The sequence below is a fragment of the Chinchilla lanigera genome, unplaced genomic scaffold (assembly GCF_000276665.1).
Source record: "Chinchilla lanigera isolate Chin_1 unplaced genomic scaffold, ChiLan1.0 scaffold00003, whole genome shotgun sequence".
NCBI lineage: Eukaryota > Metazoa > Chordata > Mammalia > Rodentia > Chinchillidae > Chinchilla > Chinchilla lanigera.
In genome coordinates, this window is record NW_004955404.1 from 176,498 (window position 1) to 191,544 (window position 15,047).

A 15,047-nucleotide genomic window follows, 5' to 3' on the forward strand; every position below is an offset into this window, starting at 1 on the left:
CATACTCCCAAAATTATTATACAGATTCAATGCAATCCCAATTAAAATACCATTAGTAAACTTCACAGATCTAGAGAAAACATTCTTAAAATTCATCTAGAACCAGAAGAGTCCTAGAATAGCAAAAGCAATCCTGGGCAATGAAGGAAAAGCAGGAGGCATCACAATCCCTGACTTGAAATTATACTACAATGCTACTGTGATCAAATCAGCGTAGTACTGGCAAAGAAACAGACCAGAGGTCAGTGGAACAGATTAGAAGATGCAGACACAGCTACGAACACACTCAGCCACCTTATCTTTGACAAAGGGGCCAAACATGTTCACTGGAAGAAAGATAGCCTCTTTAATAAATGATGCTGGAAACACTGGCTTTCCACATGCCAAAGACTAAAATTAGACCCATGTCTATCACGACGCACTAAACTAAAGTCAAAATGGATCAAAGATCTAAAAATATTAAAACAGAAACACTAAATTTACTGGGGGAGAAAATAGGTAGAAATCTTGAAGACATAGGTGTAGGCAGAGAGTTCATGAACAAAAAACAAACTGCATGGGAAATACCTCAAAGAATCAATATCTGGGATCTCATCTTATTGAAATGTTTTTGTATTTCGAAAGAAATCACCAAAAGAGTAAAAAGAAAACCCACAAATTGGGAAAAAACGTTAGCCAACTGTCCCTCAGACAAAGGACTTCTATCTAGAACATATAAAGAATTTTAAAAAATCAGGCCCCCAAAATTCAAAGACCCAATCCAAAAATGGGCATCTGAGATGAATACACACTTCTCAGATAAAGAAATACAAATGGCAAATAAATATATCAAAAAATGTTCAACATCATTGGTCATTAGAGAAATGCAAACTAAAACAGCATTGAGATTCCATCTCACTCCAGGAAGAATGGCTATTATCAAGAAGTCAGCCACTAACAAATGCTGGAGGAGCTGTGGGAAAAAAAGGAACCGTTCTCCACTGTTGGTGGGACTGTAGACTGGTACAACCACTATGGAAATCAGTGTGGAGATTCCTCAAAAAACTAGGATTAGTGGTCCCATTCAACCTAGCTATTCCCCTTCTGGGTATTTTCCCAGAAGAACTGAAAACATCATACCACAGCAATATGTGTGCACCCATGTTTATAGCAGTGCAATTTGTAACAGCTAAACCTTGGAAACAATCCAAATGCCCATTAACTGAGGAATGGATAAAAAAGATGTGGTGTTTTTATACAATGGAGTATTACTCAGCTATAAAAAAGACAAACTTGTTGCTTTTATCAGAAAGGATGCAACTAGAGACCATACTTATAAGTGAAATAAATCAGACCCACATGTGTAAACATCATATTGTCTCCCTAGTAAGAACCTGAAAGAGTAAATAAACTCTGAAAGGTACAATAGATATTGGGAAATGGAAAGAAACTGCTCAGAGGGAAGGAACAACTGAGATGAGGGAAAGGAAAAAAGAAAGAAGGAAAGGAAAAAATAATATATGTATATACACAGGATAGCTGAGACAATTATACTGGTGATTTCTACTGGTCTATTGAAGGGAACAGTTAATACTTAATTTTTTTCCTCCTTTTAAAATTTTTTTTTTACCAATTTTGCATGTTTATATTTGGTAATCTGAACAACTAATTTGAAGACAATAATATGTAATGTAACAACTATTGTTGATTTCTTGTCATCTTGTTTAGTGAAATTCTGTATCACTTCCAGTATTTTAAATTATTTTTTATTCTCTTTAAAAAATTTTTAAAAAGCAAACTAAGTTCAGATTATAAAGGTGTAAAGCACAGTGAAATTCTAAGAATTTACACATAGATCTAATTATGGGTCGCCTTACCCTGAAAGGTAAGGTCTTACTAGAACATGGTCACCCTGAGGAAGGTCAGTAGATGGGAGCTATGCTGCTGACACCATGTGCAGCATCTAGGATGGTGTCTGTCCTGGCTTTGCCCCTGGTCCCCACAAAAGTGTAAGCCAGGCAGCTGGGCAGGGTAGAGCAGTCATGCACTGGCCTGGTCTCCACCTTCATGACCCTGGAGTTCTGGCTCTCCATGGCCCAGAGTTCAACAGGAATTGGAGAGGTTACTAGAAGACCTTGGCTCACCTCCTGCCACATTCCATGGCTCATCATCCCATGCTAGGATGCTTGTTCTAGAGAACTTATGGGCTGGGAGAAGTGCACTCTGCAGCAAGGGTCTGGACTCCTGTGTTCACACTTTGCTCTATCCTCTGGACATTGCTGAGAGCAAAGAAGATACTACCTACCAAGAAGTCAGGGCTGGGACTTGGTGTGCATGCAACTGGCCCTGGGGCCAGTGTGGTTCTGAAGACCTGGACACTCTCTGTTCTGTTCAGTTGATGGTTGCTAGTCACATGTGGATTAAGTTCTAAATACAGTTAATTTTACTCACTTTAGACTGAAGTAGCCACATCATGTTAGTCAGTACCTAAGAAGGCTATAAAGAAAAGGTTTGGGTTAATGGTTCTGGAGGTCCAAGGCTGGCAGCCTTCCTGCTGGCCAAGCATCATGTGGAAAGACAAGGTGCACATGCATGTGGTCGAGTATCTTCTGGTTTCTGTCTCTAACCAGGATCTGATCATGGAGTCTCCACCTTCATAAGCCTGTCTAATGATTTGTTTGTTTTGTTTTTTGAGACAGTCTCCCTAAATTGTCCAGGCTGGTCTCAAACTCAAACTCCTCCCACCTCAACCTCCCAAGTGGCTGGGATTACAGCATGTGCCCCTTGCCTGACTTACTTTATCTAACTCTTGACACTTCCCACAGCCCCTTCTGCACACCACAACTGGATTAGGTCTCCACCCCCTTACCTCCTCACAGTGAGGATTAACTGAGCACACAAAACCTCCCAGGACACTCATACCAGGTCCAAACCATGGCCAGGTGGCCACACTACTGGAAATCGGATTAGTTGGTGGACAAAAGAGAGAGGGCAGGAAGTCCATCCATGAACAGATTGTCAAGTGGGCAAGCACAGAATGTCAGCAGTGAGCTCCATACCCTGGTCATTCTGTCCTTCATACATCTATGGAGAGTAATTAATAATGGCTTTATAACAGGATGGGATGAGGGTCATTGCCACGGTGCTCACAGCAACCTTGTGGGTGATGTCATTACCACTGCGTATTTGCATGAACAAAGCTGTGACTAAGAGCCAGATGCTGGCCTCAGAGTCTGCCCACTGCTCCCCAGGCAGAACCAACCCCCCACACCCCTCACCTCTGTGCCAGACTGAGCAGATGAGCCAGGAAATGTGTGACCGAGTGTTCAACTCTGCACAATCACCTCCAACAGACTTTGCTTCCTCCCAAGGTCACCAGCTCTGCTCACATTTGGATTTTAATAAACACACTCATATATATGCATCATTTGCTTGTGAGGTAAAGTCCCTCAGGAAGGGGGTCCCTGACACCAACTGAGCCCCTGTGGCTGGGGAAGCAGGCCATGCTGGGTCTCCATGGGACTGAGACCCTGAGACAGGCAGCCAGGATTAGGGGAGTAGAGGAATGGATTTTAGTTCATGTCTTCATAATCAGGAGCTTTTGATCATCCTGGAAAGATGGACAGGGAGTCCTGGAGCTTGCTGAGCTTTTTTCAAGGTGTTCTGCATTTGTCCAGAGTTCCTTTGAGCCCCTTCCTTGTCAGGTCTGGGCAGAGTCGCTATGAGGTTTTCCCTCCTCAGGGATCTCCCCTGGCCCCCAAGGCTGGAGTCACAGGCCTGAAAAGCTGAACACACTGTGTTCCAGGATGTGGATCTGGTCTCTCATTCCTATTCCTGTGAGCACAGAGCCCAAAGGCAGACCACTGTGGCCTCCTGCCCAAGGTGTCCATCACACCTTAGGTCCAGCCCAACTCCCAGCAGAAACCTTCTCCAGGCTCAGTGGGCATTTCTTCTCTACACAGCCTCCTGCTCGCCACTGTCCTGAGGGCCAGAGTCTCTTGTTTCATTGTGGGAATCTCTTCTCAGCTCTGGAGAACTCAACCTGGTTCACGGCAGCTGCTCAAGAAGCAAATCTGCTCATCTGCTGCTATCCTACCTTATTCCTGGGAAGATCTGAGATGACCTACAAGTGAAGTAGTAAAATTTAAATTTGAAAAAATTATCTGGAATAAGGATAAAAAGACTTTTAAGTAGGTGACCAGAATAACTAGAGAAAATGCTGTTAGGTGGAAGACAGAATGCTTACCAACCTCTTACATTTCGGGTGCCAAGATTTCGGGTGCCAAGATTCTCAGTTTCCAATGTATTTTTTTTTGTTTGTTTTTTGGTTTTTTGTTTTTGTTTTTGTTTTTCTCCGGTACCGGGAACCGAACTCACGACCTTGCGCTTGCCAGGCAGGCGCTTTTGCCGCTGAGCTAAATCCCCAGCCCCTCAGTTTCCAATGTAGAAAAGGGAAATATGCTTGGTCCTGAAGTTCCCCAGAGTTCCCAAGGACCAGAGTCCTTTGTTGCACAAGTTCTGGAAGGAATTCCACCCAGGCAGGCGGATGCACAACCTCCCTTGTGTGAATGCAAGGATGCAGTCTCTGGAGCTGATTGAGGATGTTCCCTGGAGTTCCCAGAGATGGGGCAGCATGCAGGAACACAGCGCCCTCAAGGCTGCTGAAATAGAGGAGCGGGCTCTGTGTGGCCTCCGTGTGTCTCAGCAGTGACACCGGGGAGGCTTTGGTAGAGGCTGCTGGCTCTACCCTTTGACAGAGATTAAGGTACCTAAAATAATACAAAAAGTAGAATCCCATCCAATAGAAGGGGAAGATAAAAACATAAAGAGGAAATGTCAGAAAAACACATGGATCTCATAAAACCACCACAGAGACAGGTTACTGTCTCTTCTAAATAGAAAGCCACTCACAGCACTTATAGCCTAAGAGATAATGGGATCACAGATTCCCTTTAACCGGCAGATACTGAGTGATCTGGGGTGGTGTGTCCATCGTTGGTGGAGATGGCCTTAAATGAAGGCAGGGTGACCAGGGACTTGCCCAGGACCCCCTGAGGTCCTAGAAAGCCACACAGGTGGCCACTGCTAGAGTGTAAGGACTCAGGGAGGTACTTAGCATGCCACAGTCCATGTCCAACTGGAAAAACAGAGAACTCTGGCCAGCAGCAGCTTAGTTCCCTGCGGGCTGCAGTCTGTGCCAGGTGTCCTAGAGAGGCCCCTGGGCCTACAGGCTGTGTCCAGTCCTGTGAGCTGGCAGAAGGACTGACTCTGATCCACATGGCACTTGTGGCTGTGTCAGCTGGTGTTGTCATCCTACCACCTCTCACCACACATGGTCCCTGCATCACCCATGTTTCATCCATGTATCAGATGTATGTCAGACATAAATCATACAGACATCAGATACCCATCAAATGTATCATACCTGCACCAGATGTGTATAAGACATATTGCACACACATCAGACACATACCAGATACCTAGCACACACATCAGACACATAGTACACACATCATATACACACCAGATGTGCATCAGGTGTTATGGTTTGTGTCTGGATATCCCCCCAAAAGCCTCATGCAGTCATCAGGGTGGGTTCTAGAATTTGCAATTGATTCATGGTTCAATGCTGGAGTTATGGGTGTGAGTGCTACACTCGCCCTGGGGCAGGTAGCCTGCAAACAATATAAGGGAGAGAAAGAGGCTTGCTGTTTCTGCTCCTCCCTTTTTGCTCTTGTTGCTTTTGCTGTTTTCCTCCTTCCATGAACTGCTCCTCTGCCACCTACCCTGCCTTGGAGCCAGCTGATTATGGACTGAAACCTCCACAAACTGTGAGCTAAATAAACCTTTCCTTCCTTAACTTTGGGTGTCTAATATTTTGTCCCAGCAACGAGAGAAAAGTAACTAAGACATCAGGCATGTTGACTCAGACATGCATCAGACACACATCATATCACATCGGATGTGCATCAGGCACACATCATACAGATATCAGACACATAGCACACACATCAGACATACATTGTGCACACATTAGGCACATCGTGCCTACCTCAAATGTGCATTATACACACATTATACATGTCAGGCACATCCTGCACACATCCTGCATGCATCACATTGTACACAAGACACACAGCATACATCATAAACAGATCAGATGTGCCTCATACATGCATCATACACACATTGTGCCCAACATTCCTGCAGATGAGGCTGATACCACTCCATGTTGTAAGGCTCTATAGGCAATGGTATACAGCTTTTGCTGCAGGCATAACCAGATGACGCCTTAGTGGGTCTTGGGTGGCTCTGAGGTGTGGCAGCTTTGCAGCAGACCCACCTCCAGAGAGTGTGCGCCCATGTTGGGTGGCTGCCTGGCTTGCAGTGTGGCTCTCTGTGCCTACTGCTCTGAGGTGCCCTTCAGGAAGTTTTCTTCTTCTTTGCTTACAAGTGTGTTGAGGCAGTGGCAGTGTCTGTAGTCTCCTGCCTGGTTTGGCTCTGCAGTGTCCCCAGAGGCCGTGTGCTGAAGGCTCAGTCCCCAGGGTGGTGCTTTGCACATATATCCACAGACACACACACTATACTTAGGGGATCATACACATAAGAACATGCACGCCTGTGGATATACACACACTTGTGTGTGTGCACACATGCCCATGAGCATGTACTCATGCCCACAGACACAAATATGCACACACACATATGCTTACATCACATACCTATACATATCCACAGACCTTTGTCCACAAGTGTGCTATGTGTCTGATATCTCTATGATGAGTGCCTGATGCACATCTGATGTGATATGATGTGTGTTTGATGCATGTCTGAGTCAACATGCCTGATGTCTTAGTTACTTTTCTCTCATTGCTTTAGGAGGTAAGGCCTGATGGGAGGTGTTAGGTTTGGGGGTATCCCTTGGAGGGCTTGGGGACCCTGAAAACTTCCTCTTCCCCCCTTTCATCTCCCTGCCATGAGGTGATCAGTCTTGCTCCACCAGGGGTAAAAGCAATGGGAAAGTTAACTGTGGACTGGAACCTCCACCACTGTAAGACAAAGTAACCCCTCTACTTTGTTAGGTTGATTCTCTCTGAGATTTGTTACCATGACAGGTTGCTGACCAATGCGCCATCCAAACTCCTCAAGCCCGAGTGGTTATGATAGGGACCCTGGGTGTGGTGACATTTGCATGGCTACAGGAGGTCCCCCAGATTGTCGCTCAGAGTTGGAGGGCTCCTCAGAGGAGCCAGGAGCAGGGGCGGACTCCCCATGACGGCTTCAAGGCTGGTTCCCACACAGTCTAGGGCACAGTGCTGGTGCCTCAACACGTTGGTACAGGAGCAGAGATACTGTTGCATAGTTTTAGAAACCTCAAATGTTTTATGAACAACTATTGAGATGAACCTGTTAGGAGCGCTTTATGGGTTGTGGAGGCCGATGTCTTAGCCCTAAAATCTCACACATCTGGGGACCCAGTGGCTGTATGCTCTCTTTCTGGGTTTAACGGTTGGTAGTGATTTTTCCTGTGGTTGGGGCTATGGCCTGTGGGACATGAGTCTTCTCCAGAGTTACACCCTGTCAGGCTGTGCCCAGGAGCCCATGGGTGGCACAGGGTGCTTTTCCTATTCCCGAGTAACTTCACCTTCTAGCACCTGTGACTGCATAAGGGGCAGGTGGGCTTGCTTGTCCTCACAAATTCAGTGCACTGAGATGTTTCACTGTCCAGTAGTGATTCTGCATGTGTGCAACATATGTGCCCATGTGCACACATACTTCCACCAGGGGCACATGTACACAAGCACATATACCCACAGACACACACACCATACTTAGGGGATCATACACATAAGAACATGCACCCTTGTGGATATACATATACTTGTGTGCACACATGCCCATGAGCATGTACTCATACCCACAGACACAAATATGCACACACACATATGCTTACATCACATACCTATACACATCCACAGACCTTTGTCCACAAGCACCCACATATACATGCATATAAGTCCATGGATGTACTCATACTCACATATACTTGTACTCTTGGGCATATGCACATTTTACACAGGCCACAGGCAGACATGCATGCGCACACACTTGACCCTTTGACACTGGAGGATCTTCCCCCAGAGTTTTGGGTTTTCCTGGACTATGCCCTCAATTTCACAGTGTCTCCTAGGCCTTAGATACAGAGAGCAGCGGAGAGCTGCAAGCTGAGCACTCACAGGAGGATGACCATGCTGCAGCTCTCCCACGCCCTTTGCCTGCTGTCCACCCACAGCCAGCAGGTCCAAGCAGGTTACAGGTGTGGAAAGGCTGGGAGCATGCTAAAGATGTGAGATTTCCTAACAGTATTTCCTAACCTGTGCTCACTGAGTGAGCCCTCAGGCATCCTGTGTTCATGGGAAGACAAGACAATGCTACTTTTCTGCCCCAAAATGTCCCAGTCTCAGCATTTTAGATTTCCCTTTGTTTTCATTACAAAGAAGTGGTTTTTCAGGGGCTGGGGATTTAGCTCAGCGGCAAAGCGCCTGCCTGGCAAGCGCAAGGTCGTGAGTTCGGTTCCCGGTACCGGAGAAAAACCAAAAAAAAAAAAAAAAAAAAAGAAGTGGTTTTTCGTATGTATACGCAGGATAGTTAACATAGTTGTTCTACTGTCTTCTATTTCTTTGCTGAAAGAAACTGTCAATGAGTCCTTGATTGATCAATATTGCATGTCTCTATCTGTTTTCATGAGAAACCACTTTGAAGATATCAATATGTAATACAACAAACATTGTTAATTTCCTACCACTTTGTTTGTAACTCTGTATTGTCTGTACTGTTCTTTTGCTATTTTGTAAAAGGTTGTCTGTTAATGTTTTCCTCCTTTTATTTTTAAAATAAAAAAAAAAAAAGAAATGGTTTTTCAACCCAACTTCACCCTTGTCTAACCAAATTAAACAGAGGGAAAAACCAGTGAAGTGCAAGAGAGAGCTGTCTGCATAGATGGGGTCTGAGGGGTGAGACAAGTCTCCTGGGCTCCGGTTCCCTGGACTGGCAGCAGTGTGACACACCAGAAGCTCCATGGAAGAATCACTCTGTCTCCTGGTTTAATGTGTATTTCCGGTTTAGAGCAGCCACATGCCAAAGAAGACTGATTTCTTTACTGTTCAAATCTTTTGCCTTTTTTTAATAATTGAAATATGTGTCGACTTACTGTGGCGTTTTAAGCCTTCTTTACATACTCTGGACGGCACCCTGGTGGTGTCATGTCTAAGAAATCTTCCCCAGCTTCAGGGTACAGATGGATTCCATTTTCCTTTAAGCAGCTGTAGACTCATGTTCCATTGTGTGATGCTTTGAGTTCATTCTGTGTGTGTGTGCGTGCGTGCACACGCGTGTGTGTGTGTGTGCACAGTGGCTGAGCTAGCAGTCTTCTTTGGCATGTGGCTACTCTCATCCCGGAACCCTGTGCTCCTGCTTCTTCAGAATGTGACATGCTGCCTCAGTGCTTGCCTGAATAATTTACATTTCCTGCTTGGACATTAGCCATAAACATGCAAGGAGTTAGAATGTATCTGATTGCAAGTTGAGTAGGCGTGTCTGCCCTGGAGTACTCGCTCTGTTTCCTGAACAGCTCCCAGGGTGCAGGGTATCATTGTGTCTTGAGCCAGCGTTTCCTGTCCCTGACCTGGGTAGGACCAGAACAATAGGGAGGTTTGTGTAGTGGCCGAGCCCACTGACTTTCTGTCCCTTAATCAGAGCCTCAGTTTATTTTGGGTGCCCTTCTGTGAGCTGTGCAGCTGTGGGGTGACTCAAGTTGGGCTGCTGAGCTGTGGAGCAGTGGGGTCAGCTCTGTAGCAGGGTCCTCTCCCCTGGGCTCAGGTGGGATTTCACACTGGGTCTCTGCAAGGACAGGAGCATGATGAACCTGGAAGGCTATTTCCTGTCGATGCCCACATGAGCACAACCACACCATGTACACCAGTCACCAGGAGCCCTGCAGCCATCCTGGGGTCTGTGTTAGACTTGGACATCTGTCATAGAGATCATTCTGTGAATGGCTAGGCTCCACACTGAGCTCTGATTCCCTGAGCTCAGGCTGGGCCAAGCACAGAAGTCCATCCTGGGCCCTTGAGGGGAACATGGGCTGTTCCACCAGGCCTTTGCAGTCTGCGCCCTGCTGAGGCCATTTCCTGTCTGACTGAAGAAACACAGGCAAGTGACCCCAGGTCACAGTTGTGTGCTGGGACAGCGTCTGGCATGGCCTCTCAGTGACAACCCTCACAAGCAGTCTTTTGTGTAAGTTCTAATAATGTTGCATTTTGTTTGTTTGTTTGTCCAGCCCTTTTTACGGAGAGGACTTTTACTGTGAAATTCCTCGGAGTTTTCGCCACCTGTCATTTTACATTTTTGATAGAGACGTTTTCCGGAGGGATTCCATCATAGGTAGGTACTTAAATGAGTCTTGTCTTCATTTTTCCTATTTCTTTTGAACAGGATCTCATTCTGGGAGAAGTGGGGCATCCCCTGAGCACCTGCACTCATATGACTTAGTATGGGAATCCTGGCATATTTGATAGGAAGCCATCCTGGGTGGTTCTGCATGGAGCTGTGTCATTACAGTGGCCTGGGCACTTGCCAACCCAGCCTGGCCTGGTGTCTGTGGCCTCTGTTGTCTTCCTGTGTCCTGTGGCTACTTGACAACATGCAGAAGAGTGTAACACCAAGGTCTCATTTCAGAGTCCAGACCATGCTGGATGGGAGCAGCACTTCAAGGCTAGGGACAGCGTTCCCTGGGCTGTTCCCAGATGATTTTCAAGGGCTCTTCCAAGCCCCTCTTCACCTCTAGCACCCCTTGGCCCTGACTCCTCCCAACAGTGGAGACAAGGGAAGGGCTGCTGAGAGGGTTCAGGGCCCCACAGGCCTGCACCAAGTCCGGCTAAGCCCTTTAGGTCTTGAAGCGTCAGTTTCCTGCTGGCTTTAAGGGGCAGCAATCCTGCCACTCTGCCAGAAGTTGTGTGATGAGCCTGTAGTAGCCTAGTGCACATGCTACCCTGTGGTCTCCTGGTCTCATCCTTGAGCCTTCCTCAAGTGGCCTCAGTGTCTGAGTGGATGCTGCAGTCAAACTGTCCGAGTGGCACCACCTAAGTTCACCTGGAGCCCAGGTCCTGATGTCCAGTTGCTTCTGGGCTCAGTGTGACGTGGACACCCGTCATTTCTTATGTGCTCCCCTGATGATGCACCAAACATAGCTTGGAGCATGGAGAAGGATGGAGCTGGTTTGTGTTTGGGGGTCTGAAAGTAGCCCCCACCAGGTGCAGCCCACAGTGGGAGTGAGAAGACCATCCTCTTGGCTCAATTCCACACTTCTGCTTAGGGCAGCTGTGAACTCAGGTGCTGCCCAAGGAGCGGCCATTTCCAAGAAAACCTCTGAGGGCCCTGGTTCTTTATTCTTAGCAGTGAGTTTTAAGGAAAACTTGCTGGCCATGGTGGTGCACAGTTGTAATCCCAGCACTTGGGAGGCTGAGGCCTGAGGATCACCAGGAGCTTGAGGGGATCCTGGGCTACAGTTAGTGCAAGGTCAGCCTGAACTATGTTGTGACACTTTGTCTCAAAAAAACAACAACAAAAAAAAGGAAACCATGTGGGCCAGTAGGATATACCAGAGTCCCTGGTAGAGGATAGTCTGTCAGGTGTCTGCCCTGTCCTATGGGTTCTGGCGCCATCTCCCTTCTTGGTGCCCTGCTAGGAGGCCACCTGCTGTCCCCTGTGCTCAGGCACTGAGCCTTGGCACCTGTCCTTGTCCTCATCTGCACAGGGCTGTGTGCCTGTAGGTCAGGCTCCAGGGCAGAGGACCATCCTCCCTTTCTTGTGGTTCCTGGGTCCCAGCCAGCTATGGCTTCCATCACCAAAGTGTGGGAAAACCCCAACTTGTTGGGCTGGTGGCCTCTGAGTCACTCTGCAGCATGACCTGGGAAGAGAGAGAAGGCCCAAATGTTCCTCAGTCCCACAAGTCTGAGAAGGCACAGCTGGCTGATGGTCACCATGCCAGGGAAAAGTGGGCCTGGCTTCTGATGTCTGTGCGAGGCCTGGGCAGGGGTTTCCTGTAGTTGCAGGGTCAAATGTGTAAATCCTGTCAAGGGAGCCACTTACTGTTGGTCTCCTGCCACCTCCACTGCTGGAAAGTGCAACCAAAGTTGCCATTTCCTGTGGGGACTTTCCCATGTGGCCTTGGTGGCCTACTGAAACCTGGGCCTGGGCCCTTGCACTGCAATTTTCTCAGGCTCCAACCCAGACTATGAGCTCCATTCCAGCTTGGAGTTCCAGCTGTACAGCTTCCCAGCATGTGGGACAGCAGGTACTACACAAGGTGGAGCAAGCGCTGCCTGGCCAGTGTTGACCCCACCTTATGTGCATGTCTGTCCTGGCTGGGATGGTAGGATGCAGATGTAACCAGCTGGCACCTAGACCCCAGCGGTCCACAGCCATGTGCTCTCTGAGGATGTGGGCTACTCTTGGGCTCCAGGGTGTCCCTGAGGCACTGGGATGGTGTCACCATTTTCCAGGAGTCCTTGACACAGATATAGACTTCATCCCTCAGGGCTTCAGGACTCAGTGCTCAGTGTGGCTGACCACTGTGTACCCCAAGTATGACATCCCTCAACCAGCACTGTAAGGACTGATGTCCACTCTGGGTCATGCCATGTGCATCTGCATCCAGTGAGGAGTGCAGTGGACAAGGCCAAGTGCAAGTGGTGTCATATCATGCCTGCACATGTGTTCAGTGGCAATCTAGAAGCAGAAAGTAAAGAGCTTTAGAAGCTGCTAAGGAAGTGGGTGAAGGCCCAGGTGAAGAAAGAAGGCTGCCAAACCCACAGAGGCAGGTTGAATATGCCCCAAAATGAGAAGTCTTTAAAAATAAAGCTCTAGCCGTTGTCACCAGCATGTGGATTCACAATGCTGCATGTAACAAGCACACCAGTTCCCAGGACCAGGTGCCCCTCTGTGTCAAGTTCAGCCTGTTGGAGAAGCTGAAATTGAGAGAAACTGCCTTGTGAGCTTGTTCTGGAGATGGCCCACTGATCAAGTTTCTTTTTGTGAAAGCTTGGAAGACTTTTCTCTCCTGGTGACTCCTCTTAGGCACACTATACACCACTGATTGCTTTCCTCTATGGTCCCCCAATCTCCTTGGTCAGAAAACCAGGGATTCAATAAGTTATGGGATGTCCCAGCAGTGGCTTACTTATGTCCTGGGTCTTCATTGACCTTGGAGGGCTGGGGCCAAAATATTGGCTATCTTGTTAGCTCATCTATCTTTCTAGTCTTTGGTCTTCAAACCTCAGTTGTTGAACATACAGAAGATTAATGACATTACATTGTAATGAAGGCAGTAAACTTAATATTGCTATTTTATCTAAATATCAAGCACCTTGGAACATAAAATGGAATCATTATTTTCTAACAACCATGGGTGTTCTAATATATGAATCCCTATAGAATGTTAACATATTTTACATATTTTACAGTTACATATTTTGCACAGAATATTAGAAATCAAAAGCCATATGTAATATTGCAGCACAACAAACATGATGACATTTTATAGCATACTTAAACTTCCATTTTGATATAGCATAACTCTTTTAATCATCTCTATTTAATATACAAGAAACTTTTACCTAATTTATTGTCCTTTAATGGGTTGTACATCATATAATTTTTTGTTAAAGACAGATGTGTGAATCTGAAAGAAAAGGCTATCACTATAAGCATCCCTGTTCCACATTTTGGAAGACCCGCACATCTGCAGGCATGAATATGTTCAATACACTACAAAAACATGCCTGTAATTCCAGCACTTAGGAGGCTGAGGCAGGGAGGATTGTTGTGAGTTTGAGACCAACCTGGGCTACAAAGTGAGCTCAAGGCCAGCCTGAACTGCATAGTGAGACCCTGTCTCAAAAAAAAGACAAAAATAAAAACAAAACAGTACAAAAACAGTAACAATCATCATAGCCATATGAAAACCTTTGTACCAGAGCATCTTTAAATGAAAAATCTTATTATCTAAAAAACTTAATCATTGGATGAATGAGCAATGTAAACATATCACAATAATGTATTTTTAATAGCATTTATTGGGGTGTCTCCCATAAGGCTATGGAGATCATTGGGGCTTCCTATTAATAAATAAGAACTGGATCATTATCCAGGCAGCTCCTTTTTTATTCATCAATTGAAGTTCTGTCCAATAGTCTCTCCATACCTCAAGAGATTTTTGTTTAATTATCTTAATAATTTTTGACAACTTGTGAAAAAACCAAATCTGATATCATTTTGACCAGTTGGCAGCCCAGGTGGAAGCATGCTTTTAAATGGATAACCCAAATTGTATTACGAACAAATGATCCAAAAATGCAAAAGAAAAAAGGAAAAGAGAAAAATTGTTGAGTTCAAATAAAAAACGGCTGCTCACAGATATGACAAATAGACAAAAAAGCATACACAGACAATCTGCCTATAACACCAGAGTGCACTCAAATATATTTTTGGCAAAGTTGAATTATGATAACCTTTTACAATTTTAGAAGTTTGTAATTGTAAATAGACTAGTCAGAATTTTTGTTCTGTATATAGGTCAATTAACAGAGATCTCTTACAAGAAGAATTTGGAAGGAACAAAATCTTTTATCTATAATTAATGTATAATTTTTTGTATTTTGTTTGAAGAATATTGGCACCTTTCAGTAGGTGATAGGATTCTATACATTCTACCAGCGACTTAGACCTTTGATTCCCAGTTTTGATTACAATCTCCTGGGCACCCTGGGTCAATTTCTTCAGTTGGCCCCAGGTTGGGTCTAGCCCCACCCTAGTCTATTGGCTGTAGAGCAGTCTTCAAGGTATCACTGTCAGGACTGAGCATCAGCTTTTTGAAAGGTAGAATCAGCTCCTTTTCCAGGCCTGGGTCCATGGTACAGCAGGACAGCATGCTGTGGTACCCAGATAGGCACCCAGATAGGCCATTCAGCATCCTCTGGAAAGACACAAGCATACCCTTAGCTTCAAAT

General features: G+C 46.0%; 1 protein-coding gene across 4 annotated transcripts in view; it reads left to right on the forward strand.

Moving 5' to 3' along the window:
* Rasa3 (RAS p21 protein activator 3) overlaps window positions 1-15,047 on the forward strand; it is an 84,373-nt gene that overhangs the window by 35,592 nt on the left and 33,734 nt on the right. For all 4 annotated transcript variants that reach the window (XM_013515439.1, XM_013515445.1, XM_005373923.2 and 1 more), the window contains one exon: window positions 10,319-10,422. In XM_013515439.1, the coding sequence (XP_013370893.1) occupies window positions 10,319-10,422 (104 nt within the window). The remainder of the gene's footprint in view (window positions 1-10,318; window positions 10,423-15,047) is intronic.